Genomic DNA, 19,839 nt, shown 5'->3' on the forward strand with positions numbered 1-19,839 from the left:
ATGCCAGGCATGGAAAATTTAAGAGAGAGCATTCTTACTTGGAGAAGGAGCCTGCGTCGGGCAGAACTTTTAATAAGGATTTAGGAGGAGGGGTCAGGGGAAGTTCAACTAGTTTAGGGAATATTTCAAAGATGGGTCTCAGAAATAGGAGGAATTGTTTTTAAGGATGAGGAGCTACTGTTTGGGATTTTACCAAGGAGAGTGGGGAGGCATAGTCAGGGGCTGAGGTCATATGGAAGAGGGATAGGGAGGAATATCTACTGAGGACAAGGACATTCAAGGGCCACCAGTGGAAAATTCTCAGTCTATTAGTGTCTCTTGCAGGGACCAAATGCAAACCCAAGTCTTCTGACTCCTAGAGAGAGCTCTTTCCACATCCAAGAGTGGAAATGCCCCAACCTTCCTCGCTTTGGTAGGTGATTGAGAAAGAAGGATGAGGCGTCCTGGGCTTCCCCATGGAAAGAGAGGTTGAGATAAGTAGAGGCCTGGAAAGCAAAGGCAAAATTGGGAGATTTTACCGCTTTGCCCTAGGGATATGATTTATCTTCAACCAGACCAGGGCCTGCAGGAGTTGAGTCCTGTATATTTCTGGTCTGCAGCTACATGAAGGGAATTCTGCCACTAGTGATTGAGAAAACTCAAGGACTTCCTTACAATGGAGTTTCATTTCCTGATGGCTTGGCTCTGGAAGCACCATTGTATCAATAATTTTTGTTTCTCTTAACCAAATTCTTCTCAGCTCAATCCTGAGATATTTGAGCTGTGAACCTGGGCAGCCTGTACATCGCCCATTATACTTTCCTGCCCAATGGGCAACGCAGCCCTGTGTACTGGCCGTTCAGCAATAGTGGTACATCAGTGTCCATTTTTCCTGCTGTGCCTTTAAGAGCTGCAGGAATGCAAAGGGAGTCCGGAGGAGGGGTGGGGTCTCCTAATAGGACTTCTGGGAAAAAGATCCTGGAAGTTTTTGCCAGAAACTAAACTGATATTCCGACTCTGAGAAGTTGGGAACGGTTTGGGTCAGGCCTGTGATTGGACAGCAGAATTCACTAGGGAGGAGGAAAGCAAAAGTAAAAAGGAAACAGACGGGGGAAGGGGTTGGGAAGAAGCCCTCTCTACTTCCACCCCAATACACAGGCACCCAAGCCTGGAAGCAGCAGCATGCCATCACGAACCTGGGGAGGGTCCGTGTGTCAAGGGTGAGGGCGACAGATGTTGGACCCAGGGAACTCTCTGCCACAAGTTGGCCTACAAGGCCTCCAGGGACCAGCTAGCCAACAGCTGGACTTGATCACCAGATTGCAAACTGAGATCATGCATCGGGTGGAATAACAAGCAGACTTTGCTCTCCGGCTGGGCAAGACGCTGTTTTTGGAGGATTTGCCACAGCAGCGGATAGAAAGCAGGAGACCACCACCTGGACCCTTGAATCTTCTTCTACAGCATAAGAGTTTCCAGCCCTTGGTGGTTTGCAGGACGATGGTGGCCCTTTGGCGAGCTTCTGCGTTGCTGGTCGTGTTTCTCGCAGCTTCTCTGCCCCCGCCGCAGTGTGCCCAGGACCCAGCCATGGTGCATTACATCTACCAGCGCTTTCGAGTCTTGGAGGTAGGTGACATCTGGGCACCTTGCACAGGGAACATACCTCTCGGAAGTCACCTTATTTCACCCATGCTTCCCTAGCAGTTGAGAGCACCAGCTCCAGAGTTCAGTCTGTGCCCCTCCCAGACCTTGAGCACAGCTTCACCCTATGCTGTGATCTGGCAGTTTTTCTCGTCTGTAAGATGGGGATAATAATAGAATTGACTTTCTAAGGCTATTCTGAAGATTTAATCCCTAGTTTAATCATTGTCTGGCATGATGATATATATCCAAAATGTTATTATTCCCCGTCATTCATTTTTTTTTTAAAATATGGAAATTTTTGGTCACTTTTTTCTTCATGTTTGACTGTAACAGGATGATAATACATTTTAGCTTTTCTTTTTGTCTTTATATGATAAACCATTAGTTCACCGTAAAAAGTCATGATAGTGGTATATCAAGAAGCTAAGTCTTAGCTTCTTTTGCCAAATTGGACTTGGATTTAGAAATAAGCAGATTTCGGCAATGTTAAACTAGAGAGGAAGTGTTTGGGCTATCACCTCATTAAAATATGCGAAACCCAACATTTTCATAGCATGGACAGGCTCCCAGGGACAAATGTAACCCTGCTCTAGTCTTGGCCACACTCTGGCATTGACTATTTCGCACTTAAAGCCTTGCTTTTGTACAAGTTAAATAGATAAATTATCTTCTTTCAAAGACACTCTTACCTCTAATAATTATTTTCTATATTTTCTTTAAAAATCTTTGTGTCCAAATTATTAGTCATATAGTTACAGTCAGGGTAAAGTAATTCTGCACAGCAGGCTGAATGCATTTCCCAAGTTTGTGCAGCCAACAGATTGAGGCCTGGAGGCGGTGGATGAAATATTCCCAGATATTCCCTCTGGCTGCTGCTTCACTTGTTCCCTCCCCAGACACTCCCTTTCTCTGGCTTACCGTCTTAGAAGTGCCAGAATGATGTTCAGCTGTGGTCCCTCTACATTTAGCGCCGACTTTCCTTGGGAGTAGGGCCAGCCAGATCCCTGCAAATTGTCCTTGGATACCTTAAGAGTTAGTCTGCAGACAGGGAACTGCTGCGACTTTCACAGCTATGAATGTGGATTTGAAAAAGCTAGGGATGTGATCTAGAGAGGCCTCCCCACCCTAGTCCTGACCTGGAGGTGAAGCCAAGTCCCAGGTGGTGGTCACTCTCTTAGCCAGGGCAGACTCTTAACAACAAAGCCATATAATTCCCAGCCTGAGGGGTGTGTGTCAGAGGGGTAGGGAAAAACAGGACAGGGATTTAGGGAATTATTTTCTCTTTCTCTCCTCCCACTTCAGAATGAACAGCTTTACATATTGCTGTTTGGAGTATAAATTTTTACATGTGTGGAGAGCATTTTGGGAAATTGTGCCAAATAATCTTTAAATATATATACTCTTTGACTCATCAGTCCCATTTCTATTCATTTATTCTTTCATTCAACAAATATTTATTGAGTACTACTAGGTGTTGGCCTTGTGTCAGGTGCTGGGGATGGAGTTTACTTATGGAAATCTATCCTAAGAAAATAACCAGATATGTACATGAAGATGTAAATGCAAATATTCTTATTTCTTAGCATTGTTTGAATGACAAAAAATGAAAATTATATATAAATGTACACCAAAAAGAGTCTAACAGAATAAATAACAGGATGACAATTCAAAGGAATGCTCTATCTTATTAAAATTATGGTATAGGTATATATTAATTGGTATTGAAATATGTTCACAATGTATCAGCAAGTTAAAAATATGTTAGATGTATACGTAGTAAAATCACATTTTAAGATGTATATATGTATAACTAAATGCTTGGGAAAATTTTTAAAAATTGATACACTAAAGTATCAATAGTACCTTTGAATTTAGAAATTATGGGTGATTTTAATTTTTCCCCTTTATGATTATTTATATTTTTCTAATCTTTTTCTATGAATGATAGCTATTTCTATTACTTGGGTAACTTAAATAAGTAATAATAATTTGGGAATTTGTTTTCTGACTGAAGCAAGGGCTGGAAAAATGTACTGAAGCAACGAGGGCATACATCCAAGACTTCCAAGAGTTCTCAAAAAACATATCCGCTATGCTGGGGAGATGTCAGACCTACACAAATGAGTACAAGAGTGCAGTAAATAACTTGGCACTGAGAGTCGAACGTGCCCAACGGGAGATTGACTACCTAGAATACCTTCGAGAATCTGATGTATGTGTAGAATCAGAGGACAAAACACTGGCGGAAAAGCTACTTCAAGAAGCTGAAGAAGAGAAAAAGATCCGGACTCTGCTGAATGCAAGTAAGAGAACTGCATCTTTTCCTACCCCTTCTAGGGACCTGCACACTCAGACGCAGACTCAGAGCACTTAGGAAGTGTGACTGAGCAATGAGAGTAAGAGCTGGGTGTGTGCTTTTGTGTGTGTATGCTGGGAGGAAAACCTCTGCAGGGGTAGTTGTCCAAAAGGAAATCCATTCTCAGAAAGCAGCTTTTGCTGTCACAGAGAGTGCTTAAAGACCCCACTGAAGGTCAGGGCTACAGTATCAGAGGTCAGCCCAGGGAGGCTGCCACCTGATAGATCGTGGTTTGGTGAAGGTGTGTGGTTCCAGATTTTTCCAGGGAGTGTGGCAGGTTGTTGGATTCTACATCCAGTGTCCAGGGAATAGAGATCAGCTGCAAATGTGCCAAGAAACAGTCTGAAGCTGGAAATGGCAACAGCCAACCCTCAGAGCTGGGAACTGTAGTGAGTTATTACTGTGTGCGCTGTCTGAGATGGTGATATCCAGGGGATTTGTCTCCAATCTTGTGATATGTCAAAATCACTTCTGGGCCATTAAGAATAATGTTCAGCAGCTCAAATTATATAAAAAGAATCAAGCAATAACCATCAATGACAAGGAAAATTTCCTGTGCATGAGTTCATTTCATTAAAGCAATGAGAGAGACAAGTGTCCCACCGCAGTCTGTATTCTGAGATGGTTTCATTGCAAATAGGAAGACTTTATAAGCTAGTTATGTCTGCTCCAAATTCAGGAAACTCCATCAGGGAAACAACACATAAATTGAGTGTCATTGTTGTGCAAAGGGTTTCACATATCTTCTCAGTGTAATCCTTAGAAGAACTCCATGGTCACTGCAGGAAAAATGGTCTTTCTAAATGAGGTGACACTTGAATTTTGAACAAAGAAGCTAGAGAGGAATGAGCAGAGGGCACTTCAAGTGAAGGCACAATACATCAAAGGCATGAGGATGTGTAGCACCCTGGTGTGTAGATTTGCAAATGTGGCTGAGTGAAAGCTATTAATATATGTAGGGAGGGGAGTGTAGGGAAAGAAGGTTGAAGAGTTCAGCAGGCCCAGGTAATGAGAGACCTTGCTTGTTAAGCTAAGAGGGTTCACATTGACTGGAGAAACCATAGAGAATGATTGAACAATTTTAAGCAGGGGCATGTTATGGAGAAAGAGGGTAGGACCAGAGAGAGGAGACCAGTCTGGGAAATACTGCAGTAATTTGGGCCACAAGAGATGGTGTTGGCATTAAATGTCATGGGCCAGAAAAGAGCAGATGGATTTGAGAGCCATTGAGAGCTGGAATCCACAGAGTTTGGAGGCTAACAATTAAAAGTAAAAGATGCATGAGAGGGATGAGTCCGAGATACTTCCCAGGCTTTGGGCTGAGGTCATTGAATGACTGGTATAAAATATGTTGAGAGAGAAAACTCAAGAGGAGTTTGGAAGCATTTATAACTCTGAAATCTTTTAGTTCATTTGTTTGCTCACTGCCTATTTTCTACCTCCCCATCTATAATGTCAGCTCTGTGAGAGCCTGGAGCCCTGTTTCATGTTCAATGCTGTGTCTCCAGTGCCTAGAATGGTGTTTTTGTTCAATAAATAATGGTCAGTGAATAAGTGAACAAAACAAACGAATGAATGAATGAATGGAGGGATTGTCAGCACAGACAAAAGGGATAGTTAGGCTTTGATAGAAAAGAGAACACCTTATCCCTGAGTCAGAAGAAAGAGAAGAGGGTGCCTGATCTATGATATGGAGCAGTCAATCAAGATGGTCAAGTGAGGAATGCTTTTTGACCCTGACATGGCCCTGCTATGAAACATCCTCTGAGAGGGAGCCCCTGGGAGTAAGCACGGGATGAGGGAAGGGAAGGGGGAAAGGTGAGAGGATGGGCCAGCAGAGGATGAACAGGGGCTGCCTAAAAAACTGATGGAGGATTGGGTGTTAATGTGGCCTGAGCTAGAATGTGTATGAACTTTCACACTTTCAGACAGGACCCCAAGTCTGAACGGGGGTGCTGGATTAGATCCCTGAGCAGCTCCTTGTCCCTGGGCACCTTAAGCTCAAGGTTACCCCTTTCCACTCCAGCTGGAGCTCAGCAGAGGTCCTGAGACTGGACTTGATGAGTTTTCAACCCCCATCCTCTGCTCCATCCTTCAGACCCTGAACACCTGAAATAGTCCCTCTCCCAGTTCTATGGTCCATGCCTGTTGCTTCTGGAGCTCTCATTCGATGCTTTGTTGGCTTGCGAGTCAGCCAGCACTTATTGCCCCCACTATTGGGTAGGCCCTGTGCTGTACGGTAGGGATGGAGGGGTGAGCAGAATGTGTCTGCATCCGCTAGAGCTCTCTTACTGCCTCTCTTGCCTCCCTCAGTCTGCCTGCTGTCACGTACTTAGACCTTCCCACAATACAAAGTGGATCATATTACTCCTCTGCTTAGAATTTTTTTTTTTTTTTTTTTTTTTTTTTGCCATTTGCCATCAGTTATCAACAACAACAAAAAATCCATTCAAGTCTCCCAGACTTTTTATGCAGGAAAGGCTCCTAGGCCCTTTCCAAAGTGGTCCAAGCTGATCTCCAGCTCCTTCTCCCATGACTTACCCACATGCAGTTGCAATTTAAAAAAAAAATATATATATATATATATATTTCTACTAACCCTTTATGACTCAAAAATGCTGTGAATTCTCTGTGCAGACCTCTGGGGTTGGGGACAGGGGCCCGCCAGGCAGATAGGCCCCTGGTGCTCCTGGAGCACCTCATTCAGTCCTCCAAGGGAGCATCTCACATACTCAACCACATGTATTTGTGTGTATCTGACTCCTCAACCAGGCCACAGACATACTGACATCTTCATTTCTGTCTTCACAGAGTCTAGGTCAGGCCCTCCTATGGAGGAGGCCATAGAAATTACTTACAGAAGAAAAACTGATAGCAGAGGCCACATAGAGCTTAGCTTTGGGAAAGACAAACTTGTAAACAATCATAACCGTGTGATTCATGCTCACATGACCTATTATTTTCAGAGGTTCTCTGTCCACGGGTAGACTCTGGAATGCCAGTTTATTCCCCTACCGTGCACTGTTTTGTATTTTACATGTTTTTCCCGCTGTTTGTTTGTTTTTTGCCATTTCTGTTAGTAACTATGCCTGTATCAGTTCTCTAATGCTATACAAAAAAATTACCACAGATTTGGCAGCTTACAACAATGCACCTTTTTTTATCTCAGAGTTTCTTTGGTCGGGAGTCCATGCACAGCTAAGCTGGGTCCTCTGATTGTAGTTGCAGGACTGAAGCCCTCAGCTTCCAGAGGCCTCCCCGTCTGTAGGTATTTACAACATGGCTGTTGCTCCTTCAATCCCAGGAGGGGAGTGCTTTTCTTCAGGAAGCACCTAAGTACTTCTTTTAACGGTTTTTACCAGATTAAGTCTTCTGCCCATAATAATCTTCCTTTTGATTAACTCAAAATCAACTTGTTCAGATTTGCAACCTTATTTATATCTGTAAAATCCCTTCACCTCTGTCTTATGCTGTAACACCATCTGAGTGCCATCCTGTCCTATGCACAGGTTGTGCCCACACCTTCCCAAGGGAGGGGAATTGCGTAGGGCATGCTCACCTGGGGGTGGAAATCATGGGGCTCTGCCTACCACGATGCCTTAGTCTGCTAAGCCCAGCTGGTGCTGCTAATTACCTGCACCTGCCTTCTTTCTGGAAGACTCTGATCTTCCTATTTTCCAACCTTGGGCTATAGGGACTGTGCCAATTACACAACTTCCACTAAAATCCTAAAAACTCAAGTCAGCACCCTTGTGTGGGCAAAGACTTTGGGATTATAGGCTAGGGAGGTGTTGCCAGAGGTCAGAGCACAGGGTTTCATTCATACATACACACTTAGAGAGTTTGTTTGGAAAACCTCTAGGAATATTATTTGGGCAACTACTAAGGGCCAGGTACTGGGGATAGTAAGTAAGACAGAGTGGCTCTGTAATTAAGCCACTCCCTATAGAGCTGTTCTCAAGTCTTCAGCCTTTATTTAGAGATGATCCCAAAATGATGTCCACATGAGGGCCTCAACCCCAGCAATCTTTCAGGGTTAGGCCAAAATCTTAGAATCTTAACTCTCTTTCTCCTTCTCACCTCCCCTCCCTCTTCCTTTTTCTCTTTTACACACATAATGCAATTTAGAATGCAAGTGAAGGAAAGTTGCTTGAATACACTCTAACTTATATTTAAAAATTATTCAAAGTCCTTGTTATTATAACTGTTATTACTAAAATAAAATTTTGCATTGCACTTGACAATTTAGGGCGAAGCACACTTGCCTCAGACATTCAGATTGAGAATTTATCCAACTGACAAGTTTTGGAAGATTCCATGGGCTGCATTCTTATGTGGATAAGAGTATTAACCTCTTTTTAACTTGTAAATAGCTTGTGAAGTACAAATCTCAAGGCAGTCAAAACAAGCCATTATGGCAGATTTTATTTCCTGTTGCAGTCCGGCTCCTCTTATTGCAAGGGTGCACGCAAGTTACCTCAAATAACCTTCACCCTGCTGAATTAAATAACTCATATATTATGTTAGATCATGTCTCAAAGAAGAATGTCTGTTGCTACATATTTTAATGTGTCTGGGGCCGGGCACTCATGCCTGTAATCCTAGCACTCTGGGAGGCTGAGGCAGGAGGATCGCTGGAGCTCAGGAGTTTGAGACCAGCCTGAGCAAAAGTGAGACCCCATCTCTACTAAAAATAGAAAAATTAACCAGGCATCGTGGTGTGTGCCTGTAGTCTCAGCTACTCAGAAGGCTGAGGCAGGAGGATCACTTGAGCCCAGGAGCTTGAGGTTGCTGTGAGCTGTGATGACACTATGGCACTCTACTCAGGGCAACAGAGTGAGACTCTGTCTCAAAAAAAAAAAAAATTAAATATGTCTGGGATCCATTCAGGTAGTATAAATGTGCATACCTCATATTCAAAGCCATTCAAGACAAAATAATAAAAAACAAAACAAATAAACAAATTAAAAATCCACTATAAATCAAATAAAACATATCTGTGAGCCAAGTTCCAAGGCCCATTAGTTTGTGATGACTTCTTCTCTTAAAACATTAAGAGAAGAATAAGTAATTTGCAACAGATGTATTTACCACAAAGGAGAGGATTAACGATATACATGCAGGTATAAGAACAGGAGAGCACGAGGGTTTGTGTGTGTGTGCATGTGTAGGCTCACATGCATCCAGAGTTGCTACATTCATGGGGCCAGCAACATTGGAGGTGTGTGTACAGTACAGCTTATCCTGTGATTTCTCCTATAGAGTCCATGCCCATGAGTCACTACGTGGTTCAGAAAGGCCTATGTATACAGCAGTTCTTTTGTTTATCCATCTGAAAGCCCTATGGTCTATGAAGATACCTCTAGTCCCATCACTGCAAATACTAACAGAAGGTTAGCTTGTGGCTTCAGGTGGTATGAACATCCATTCATTCTCTCTATAACTCATTCATTTATTCAACAAATGTCTGACTGAATTCTAGAAATATGTCGGCATCATGCCAGGCATTAGAGATGGAGTATTGGATAGGATAACATCCCTGTCCTCAAAAAGCTTACAGCTGAGTGGAGAAGCCATCTAGACAAACCCAGGATAACCGCCTGGAGTGATGGCCGTGCAGATGGAGGGATGCCCAGGGTGTCCAGAAGCACAAGGCACAAGCATTCAGTAGACAGGGTCTGGGTTGCCATGGAGATGGGGGACTCTGAAATCTGGAAAGTAACCCTCAAGCTGAGGTTCAATTATGGAAAAGAGCTAATTAAATGGAGAATAACGGGCATTTCAAGCAAATGGAATAGTATGTGGCACCACAAAGACATAATTGGGTTCGGTGTGTTTGTGGAGCAAGGTGTTCAATAGAGCTCAGGTGAAGGAAGAAGTTGTGGAAAGGAGATGAAAGAACCAGACAAGAGCTAAGCTCCTCTGTGCTAAACTGGTTCACACTTGCAAGCTGTGGGGAATGAGAACAATGTGAATCATAGCAGTTACTCTTTACTGCATGCTTGTTATGTACTAGGTAATCTTGAAGCATTTTACACATCTTATGGGACTATATCATGCAATGTTCACAACAACCCTATGAGATAGGAATTCTAATTATCCCCCATTTTATAGATGAGGAAGCCAAGACACTGAGAGGATGAGCAGTTTGCCCGAGGTCACACAGCTAATAGATGGCAGAGCTGAGATCCAAGCCAAGGCAGGCTGGCTCCTCCTGCACACACTAACTTTTAACATTGCTCAGCTTCCTCTTGTGCTGCTGTTGCCTATCTCCATCTGCCTCTGGCCGTCCATCTGACCTGCTGTTCTGAAAACACAAAATATACTTTGTGCATGCCTGCATCATTCATGCCATCCAAGTCCAGCAATGTTTTCTGACCTTCAGAAGTAGTTTATTAGAAACTATTTGCCAGAGACGGCATTCAGTCCTTTTGTCTGTTATCTTGTCCAATGTCCATGACAACCCTGCTAGGTCAATACTATTATGACTTCTTTTCAGATGAAGAATGTGTGGCTCAGAGAGTTCCTGTCTCCTACTCCCACATTCCTGCTACATCCAGGAGTACATGTCACTCCAGACATATTAGATTCATCGCTGCTTCCATGTCTGTTCACAATCCCTCACCCAACTTTGTGGCAGTCATCTGTTGCCACAGTAATGCTACGTAACCACTCTGAAACTTAATGGGTTCAAACAATAAGAATTTATTATTTCTCAGGAGTCTACAGGGTGGCTGGGCAGGCTCGCTTGGGCACCTGCAGTCAGTGGCGCGTTGCCTAGGGATGGCTGGGTGAGGATGGCGTCAGCTGGGGTGACTGGGCTCTCCCCTGCATGGTCTCTGATCCTGCAGGAGGTTAACCTGGGCTTGTCCTCATGATGGGGGCAGATATCTGAGAGAGGGGGCAGAAGCACACAGGGCTCCTAGGGGCTTAGCCTGGTCACTTTTACCGTATCCTTTTGGCCAAAGCAAGCTCCAAGTCTAGCTCTGGAGCCCACCTCTCCATTATGACCTCTAGTTAGAAGTCAAATGTCTATTTGAATGCAAATGTCTATATGAAAGCAGTGAACTGGGCATTGGTGTGACAGATGGTTTCGAGGAGGCATCACCAAAGGACCAGTGAGAAGGCTGCTGCAAAGATCAGGTTCAGGCAAGTGGACCCTAGACCATCACACTTTGAGAAAAGATGAAAAGAATGAGTTTGGAGAGTAAGCAGTAAGAGTTTGAATGGTGGGGGAAATATATATTGTGTCCCAGGCACTGAGGATAAAAGACTAATAAAATACACTCCCTGTATAAAGTGTTTGCAAGGAAACAAAGTGAATAAGCAATTCCAAGTCCAGGTGATAACTGCCCTGGAAGGGACTGCACGGGAAGCTTTGGGCACATAAGAAGGAGCAACTGTCTGCTCTGCAGAAGCACAGGATTTTGTTTTGAAGGATGAGTAGGTGCACCCCAATTTAGCAAAGATGAGCTAAGAGAAAGTGTGGGCAAAGTCTAAAACTTGTGGAGGGCCATGGCAAGCTTGGTGACTAGTGACCAGTCCAGTGTAGTGGGGAAGTGAGTGATAAGAAAGGAAGTTGATTAAGAACTCTGTATGCTTCATTGAGACACAGGAACTTACTCTGTGGGCAAACAGCATAAAATAGCCCTAATTTTTAGAATAAGTCCACTCTGACAATTTTATTGTAATGGCGTGAAATTTTATAATTGGCTACTAGTCTGAGAGCTGTCATCTTTGTCATCTCACTGCCCAATGTCCTACTTATCACTTGGTAGGTATTTGCAAATGTTTATTAACATGAATACAATGCAGGTGGTTGAAAAAGTTAAGTTTTACAGTAGTATTTCAAGAAGCAGTCAAAATACTCGTGGTTTGAGGAGAATTCTCTTCTTTTTGATGACTTCATCACTTTTCCCAAGCAAACCTGCTTTTTCTTCCCTTGCTATCTCGGGCATCCTGTACCCCATCCTTGAGTCAGTCTAGTTTGGTATTACCTGGCTCCCTCAATCTAATCTGTTACTGAGATCTGACCTCTCTTTTTCTAACTATCCATTCCCATCACTATCTGGATATGTTTCATCTGGTTTGCACTTAGAAACTCATTACTGTTTCCCTCTGTCCCTCCCCACCCCTAAACCGTTCTCCTCCAGCAGCCAGACCAGTGTTTCTTACATGTAACTCAGATTGAGTCACTCCCCTATAGAGGGGACAAGTCTCACCAGATCTGGAGAGTGTTGCTATTAAATAAGAGGAAAAGTATTTAAATCGCTCAAATAAGTGACACTTGTGTATGAATTTACTGCGAGGCCTTGGGTCAAATTTTATCCTAATTGCTTGCCTGCAATTCTGCCTGAGGGAGAAACCACAGACTTTCATTCTCTGGTTTGCCAGTGGAACCTTGCATGGCATTGTTTCTGTTAAATAATTTGCATCTTGGCTGGACTCAAAGGTTTTAAAGTTATTTCCCATCCTTCCTCGACCTTTTCTTTCCTGATAATTATGTCTTCTCAAGAGAAGCACAGCAGGGAGTTTTAACTTGTCCTTTTACTTGAACACTAAATATATTTTCCCCAAATTCCAAAAGAAGAGAAATTTTTAAAACTTAGAGAATGTCAGCCCTGAATAAAGTGTAAAAGGCATCCAGTCTAAACCCTTTGTGTTACCGCTGGGATTACTAAAGTTGGGTTGACACAGGGGCTTGTAGGGGGACCCATAGAGAGCCAGAGCCCCTCAGATCCCTGACTCTCAGACCTGGGCTTCATCTACAAAGGAAGAAACAGGAGAATCAAAAGGGACATGGGGAAAATTCTGTGTTTCATTTCCCCAGAACTGTGTTTCCCTGATCAAAACCATATATCAACCCACTCTTTTGTTATTTCCCCAAGGGTTCTGTATCAGAAAGGAATAGAAGGAGAAAGAAGAATGCTTGTGTTAGTTTCTGCTGTATTTTAAACAAACATTTTCTAATGGGTGAGACCTTAATGTGCCTTGTTCTTAAGCATAGTCCCTCGGTAGCTGGGCTGCAAGCCTGCTGGCTTCCTTCAGGCAAGAGGGATGGGCAGGTTGGGGGCTTCTTAGTCTGGGCCCATATTCCATAATTAGGTCCCAGGGAGCTCATGGCCCTCACCCACCCCTCCCCAGGCACACACACAGGCACCTGCTCTCCATTCCTTCCCACCACAAGCCTACACGACCACCACCATGCCCCTGGGGCTGGCTGGAGGGGTCCTGGCTGGGCCAGCCTCCCAGCTCAGACTGAGCTCAGAGGACCCATCTCTACCACTTCATAGCTGTGTGACCTTTCCAAGTAACTTATACATGCCTTAATTTTTTCTCATTTGGAAAATGGGATTAAAATATCTACCACTTAAATTTATTGTAAGAATTACATGAGTTTCACATTTTTAACGTATATCAAAACATCACATTGGTACCCCATCAATATATATAATTATTTGTCAATTAAAAATAAAATTAAAAACAATTTAACAAAAAGAACAGAGCATGGCGTCTCATGCCTGTGGTCCCAGCTACTCGGGAGGCTGAGGCAGGAGGATTCCTTGAGCCCAGGAGTTCCAGCATGTAGTGTGTGATGACTGTGCTGTGAACAGCCATTGTATTCCAGTCTGAGCCATGTGGGGACACCCTGTCATTACATAAGTTAATGTAAATAAAGTGCCTAGCATAGTACCAAGCATATTATATGTCAGATATTTATTAACTTCTCTAGCCTTTGTGATTATTCCTTAATAGGAAACAGCTTCTGGGCATTTCTAACGGCCCATGGATGTCCCTCATCCATCCCATAAAAGTCTTGTATGGTCACGTGCAGGATTAAACCTTCACTCCTGCATCCTCTGGGATCAGCATAGAATCTGGGAAAGGCAGAGGCTTCACATGAGACAGTTTCAGCTTGTGAAAATGAAAAAGGGTCTCTTGCGCTCAGGCAGAGATGGGGCCTGGTAACCAGGGCAGCTCATTCCCCTGCTTCCACACCACAGGCCGTGGGCCCAGTAGCTCAGTGTGGCAGGGCTCATTCTGTCAGCTACTCCTGCCATGCACGCATTTCCCAGCTGGCCCAGGCTTCTCCACCTCCCCCGGGGCTCTGGCTCCCGGTAACCCAGGCCAACCTGGGCGGTGTCAACCCAGAGGCCACAAGAAGGCAACCCCTCAGGCTGGCGAAGCACGCCAGCAGGGGGACACGGGGGCAGGGGATGGCTAAGAGACTTCAGCTCGTCCCGAGTCTGGCTCTGGCCACAGCAAGACAAGGCCTCTGTGCCCCTGGGAGTGGCCAGTGAGGACATGACCCCTGAAGGGACTGACTCCCTGGGACTCGGCTCTTCCCAGCTAAAGTTGCTCCCCACCCCCGCTTCTGCCGTGTTCTCTTCAATGAGAACCTTGGGTCTGATTTTTTAATGAAATAATGGATTTGAAAGTATCTTAAAAGCTTAAAAGTACTTTTCAAATTATTATTTACTTAAGATGGGGCTGCAGTCAGAATTCCGGATGTGCAGTGCTATTTAGACTCTAGAAAAATATCTGCTTCAGTGAGGCTATTTTCTTCATCCAATGGATATTTACTAAGGCACTGTGAAGATTAGGGTGCAACACTATCCAGGAAGACAAGGAAGTAGAGTCTAGGGGTCTAGGAGTGGGAGAGATGGATGAAGAACTAGTAAATACACAGATAAGAGTGTGATAAGTGATCTCAAAGAAATAAGAAAGGTGCCATAGTAGATAATTTTAGAGTAGACATATTTCAATAGAGTGGTCACAGGAAGCCTCTTCAGGAGATGAAACTGAAAGTGAGAATTGAAAGCCAAGGAGGAGCCAGCTGTGGGAAGGTCAAGAAAAAGAGCACTCCAGGCAGAACACTACAAGTGCAAGGGCCCTGGGGCAGAGACAGACCTAGCATGTGCACAGGATATGAAGAAAGACAGTGTGATCTCAACACAGTGAGCAAGGGGAGGAGGGTACAGGATAAAGTCCAAGGATAGGCAGGGGCCATATTATGTGGGTCTTGTAGGCCAGGGTAAGGAGTTAGGATTTTATTCCAAGCATGATAGAAGAAAGGGTTTAGCCAGACCAGTAACATAATTTATGTTTTTAAATGGATGACTCTGGTACTGCGTTGTGGAGAACATACTATAGGTAAGCAAGGGTAAAATGAGGGAGACAAATTAGAGACCGTTGTAGTGGTCTAGGCAGGAGGCGATGTTTGATGATTACAGGGGAAGAGGAGATGTCTGGTAGAAAGTAAGATGTATATTTGAGCATCCTAACTGAGAGGTAAGTTTACCATCAGGACTTGCTGATGGTGGGTGATGGAAGAAAGAAATCAAGGTAGGTAAGAAACTTGGTTGATAGCTCTTGCCTGAGATGGGAAAAGTAGGGAGGAAGGGGGTTTAGGGGATAAAGTAAGAGTTCTGCTTTGGGCAGGTTAGGTTTGAAGATATCTGAGTGGGGATGTTGAGTAGGCAGCTGGATAAATGGGTTTGGGGCCATGTATATATCCAGATAGGGCTGAGGATACAGGCTACAAGTCATCATTATTTAGAATTTCCATGGAATTCAGAGCCATGAGACAGGATGACTTAGAAAGTGATTGTAGGTAGACAAAAAAAGAGGCCTGAGGACAGAGTATGTAAAAGTGGAAGATGAGAAGGAACCAGCAATGGATGCCAAGAAAACAAATCCAGAAAGATGGGAGGACAAACACAAGGAGAGGTGTCCTAGAATCAAGAGAAGAGTTTCAAGGGCAGATAGTGATCAAATAATCAAATTCTGCTGCAAGGTTGATAGAATGAAGACAGAACTGACCCTTGATTTGGCAACAGGGAGGTTGCTGGAGACCTTGACAGGAACTAAAGTAATTTTGTTGACTGTCTAGAATGCTCTTCCCACTCCTCTCTGGGTGTTCAACTCCATTCATCCTTCAATGTCCAATTCAAATGCAGATTCTTTCCTGCCTCAAATGACATCTCACTTCTCTGTCCTTTTGTAGAAAATTCCACTTTAAGCCCTGCCTAATAAGAAAGAACCATGCCCAATTTATGATTGTATCCCCAGTTCATAACACCTAGCTCAGTATCTCACCTTTTGTAGGTATCCAATGTCTGCTGAGTAAATGGACTCTTACATTCATGAATGGATTAAAGCTCTTATGATGTAGTAGTGATAAGGGCCAAAATCCTTCACTAGAACATAACTTTCTCAGGGTTTAGGATTGATATTATATTTTTCATCCTCAATAGTTAACACTGTTCCTGGGAGCATGGCAAGCTAAGTACGTAGTAGATTCTGGATAAAATCTTGGTAAATGGAATTGAATTAGGTGGCTTCACACTTAAGTCATTCTCACTGTGCCAATCCCAAGTGCTCTAGAAGAGTGAACAGGGTCTCTGACCCAACAAGTAGCTATTTATATCCTGAAGTGAATAAAATGCTCGTTCTTAGAACTGGATAGTAACTCTCTTAACAGAGCCCCATGTATTCATTTATTCTTTGGTTAATTGAATCATACCATAAATTGTGATTGATCTATGTGTAATAACTATTCTAGACACTAAGGAAGAAAAATAGCAATCTGTGAGAATAAATAGGTGAGAGAATAAGGTTGGCTCCTCGCTGATATTTAACTGTCCTTTTTATTAAGAAAATGAAATACATGCCTACAATGCATTTTTGCTCTAGGATTTTCCAGAAGAAACTCTTCTTCTAAGGACCATCATTTCACAGAATTGAAAATATTCTCTACCAGTATTAGAGCTGAAAGAAAATAGGATTTACCAGGCATGCAGAGCCTTCTAGAAAGTAGGCATCTCATGTTTATAAAGTAACCTCTCCTTTCTTCCCTGTTTGGCCAGGCTGTGACAACATGCTCATGGGCATAAAGTCTCTGAAAATAGTGAAGAGGACGATAGACACACATGGCTCTTGGATGAAAGATGCTATCAGTAACTCTCCAAAGGTGTATTTCTTAAGTGGATCCAGAAACAACGTTGTTTGGGAATTTGCAAACATGCACGCGTTCATGGAGGATAACACCAAGCCAGCTCCCCGGAAGCTAATCCTAACACTTTCCTGGCAGGGAACAGGCCAAGTGATCTACAAAGGTTTTCTATTTTTTCACAACCAAGGGACTGCTAATGAGATAATCAAATATAATCTGCAGAAGAGGACTGTGGAAGACCGAATGCTGCTCCCAGGGGGGGTGGGCCGAGCCCTGGTCTACCAGCACTCCCCCTCAACTTACATCGACCTAGCTGTGGACGAGCATGGGCTCTGGGCCATCCACTCAGGGCCAGGCACCTATGGCCATTTGGTTCTCACGAAAATTGAGCCGGACACGCTGGGAGTGGAGCACTCATGGGACACTCCATGCAGAAGCCAGGATGCTGAAGCCTCATTCCTGTTGTGTGGGGTTCTGTACGTGGTCTACAGTTCTGGTGGCCAGGGCCCTCACCGCATCACCTGCGTCTATGATCCGCTGGGAACTATCAGTGAGCAGGACCTGCCCAACTTGTTCTTCCCCAGGAGGCCAAGAAGTCACTCCATGATCCATTACAACCCCAGAGATAAGCAGCTGTATGCCTGGAATGAAGGAAACCAGATCATTTACAAACTCCAGACAAAGAGAAAGGTGCCTCGAGAGTGATGTATGACAGCCAGAGCGCCAGGCTTTGGCAGCTGCTCTCCAGAACACTGAGGCCACATGGCCCCTTCACCGTGTAACATCCCTCTAATTACACACAGAAAAAGGGTCTCCATGCATCCTTTCCCAGATGTCACTGCCTTAGGTATCTTCCAAGAGTTTAGATGAGAGTCTGTCATTGGGAAATTTTCAACAATGTCCATTACTCACCCAAACCTCCTGGCTCTCAAGGCTGACAGCATTCTGATCCAGCTTACTTCTGGCCCTTTCTTCTACTGCTCTCGAGCATTTACCCTAACTCTGCCCTCTTCCCCCGCAACATGTAGAGTTGTACGCCACCCGCTGATACTCACTGGCTTTTCTCTCCTCTGGCCTTGGCTCAAGCTCTCCCCTCTTTCTCAGATGCCTATTGATATTGTCCTGTTTTTCACTGTCCAACTAAAGTGCTATTTCTTATTGAGCTTTAATCTCTATTTCCCCTAGCCCTCCCCTTCCACCAAGCTAGACGGATGTAATAATAGAGTAAAAACATTAACATTTGAATACCGGTTTCCAGTTACAAAGTGTTTGCCTGTCATTTAATTCTCATCTCAGCCTTGTGAGATATGCACAACTCTTTACAACTGGCATTCTAGAGATGAGGAGAGTTTAGGTGTCATTCAAAGTAACACAACCACAAAGTGAAAGAGCTACAAAATACTACAAATCCCACAGTCTTTTTCCATTGCCCAAGGAAGCATCAAATATGTATGCTTGTTCGCCTAGTCGTTTATAGTCACTGTGTTCATCATTTCAGCCTAAATAATTGTCTGCCCCTTTAGCCAGTTTTCATGTCTGCACAAGACCTTTCCACAGGCCTTTCAAAAGCTATTTCCTCCAGAAAACCAGCCTAAGGGTGAGGACCCCACCTCTAGCCTCATCTTGTCTTACTGTCCTCTGCTTCTGTCTTCTTACTTTACATACAATAAAAGTGACACTAAGCAAATACCCTCAGCAGGTTATATTTGCCTACATACCCTCAGCATAAAAGACTTCAGGGAATGCTGCCTGTGTTGGGTTTACTATGAACAATTCCCAACACAATGAAGCCCTTGGTAAATATTCTGGAATCTGGACGGAAGCCAGACAGCAGGCAAGCAACTCTCTGCCACAGCAGGCGTGCTGTGTGGCACAGAGGGCAGTGTGCCTCTTAAGAGGGGCTTCACAGTGTTTCCCACGTGCTTGTCCAATTCAGCTAAGTTCGGGGTCACAAGTGCAGGCTGTTGTGCCAGACTGTGTCATGTGCCAAGGCCTCTGTCTTTCCAGGTTGGTCACATGAGAGGGTTTGCTTTGTGTGCTTGCAGCTGTTTTCCCATCTTTGCCAAGCCCAGGATGGGACAGGCAGCACAGAGAGATTTTTTTTTTTTTTTTTTCCGTAGCATTTGTGTAGATCTCTGGCAAAATGGATTTACCCAGCCCATGGATACAATATAATTACCCACAGTTCTAATAGAATAGTACAAAGAGCCCAAATCCTTTGTGGAACGAGGCAGGTATGAATTAATAAACGTGGTGATATTACCCAGTCCATGGGGTTGGGGACATAACCTGTCCCCTGCCCCACAGGGATATAACATTACCTATATCACAGATACAAGGAATGTGTCCTGCCTCACAGAGGGTGAAGTACAATTATCAATAGGAGTTGGTTCTGCTCACATGGGACCTTTGGAGGCAGAGGAGAGGTAATGTGCTGCCTGGCTTATATCTGGGATATGCTTTGATTTGACAATTCTGCAGGGCACATCTGCCCCCAACAATTCACCCTGGTACCATAAATCCCTGTAGCTAGAATCACTCTTTTAGGTCAAGACATTTCCTCAGGAAACCCCTGTTAATGTGCCACTTTGCTTCCTGGGAGCCAGGGCAGGACAGTCTGCAGAGCAGGCCTGGGAACACCTTCTCGGGCTTCTTTCAGGTGAAACTTTTCAGCTGTAGGGTCTTGCTGGATTTAAGTGAAGACTGACATCTCCATGACCTACATCAATGGTTCTTAAATTGTGCTGCACATAAGAATCACCTGGGGAGTTTTAGGAGCCCTAATGCCCAGGCCATACCCCTAAACCATTAAATCACACCCTCTGGGGGTGGGACCCAGACAGTACTTTTTAAGACCCTTTCTCCCACTTGGTTCCAAAGTGCAAATAAGCTTGACAGCCAGTGG

The 19,839-nt window shown here is 44.1% G+C and overlaps 1 protein-coding gene across 1 annotated transcript; it reads left to right on the top strand.

Moving 5' to 3' along the window:
• Positions 1 to 1,113: 1,113 nt before the first annotated feature.
• Positions 1,114 to 18,290, top strand: OLFML1 (olfactomedin like 1). Its single transcript, XM_069469497.1, has 3 exons — positions 1,114 to 1,605; positions 3,638 to 3,926; positions 16,849 to 18,290. The coding sequence occupies exons 1-3, from the start codon at positions 1,480 to 1,482 to the stop codon at positions 17,637 to 17,639; spliced, it is 1,206 nt and encodes a 401-aa protein (XP_069325598.1). The 5' UTR covers positions 1,114 to 1,479; the 3' UTR covers positions 17,640 to 18,290.
• Positions 18,291 to 19,839: the final 1,549 nt, after the last annotated feature.

The sequence above is a fragment of the Eulemur rufifrons genome, chromosome 6 (genome assembly GCF_041146395.1).
Source record: "Eulemur rufifrons isolate Redbay chromosome 6, OSU_ERuf_1, whole genome shotgun sequence".
Taxonomy (NCBI): domain Eukaryota; kingdom Metazoa; phylum Chordata; class Mammalia; order Primates; family Lemuridae; genus Eulemur; species Eulemur rufifrons.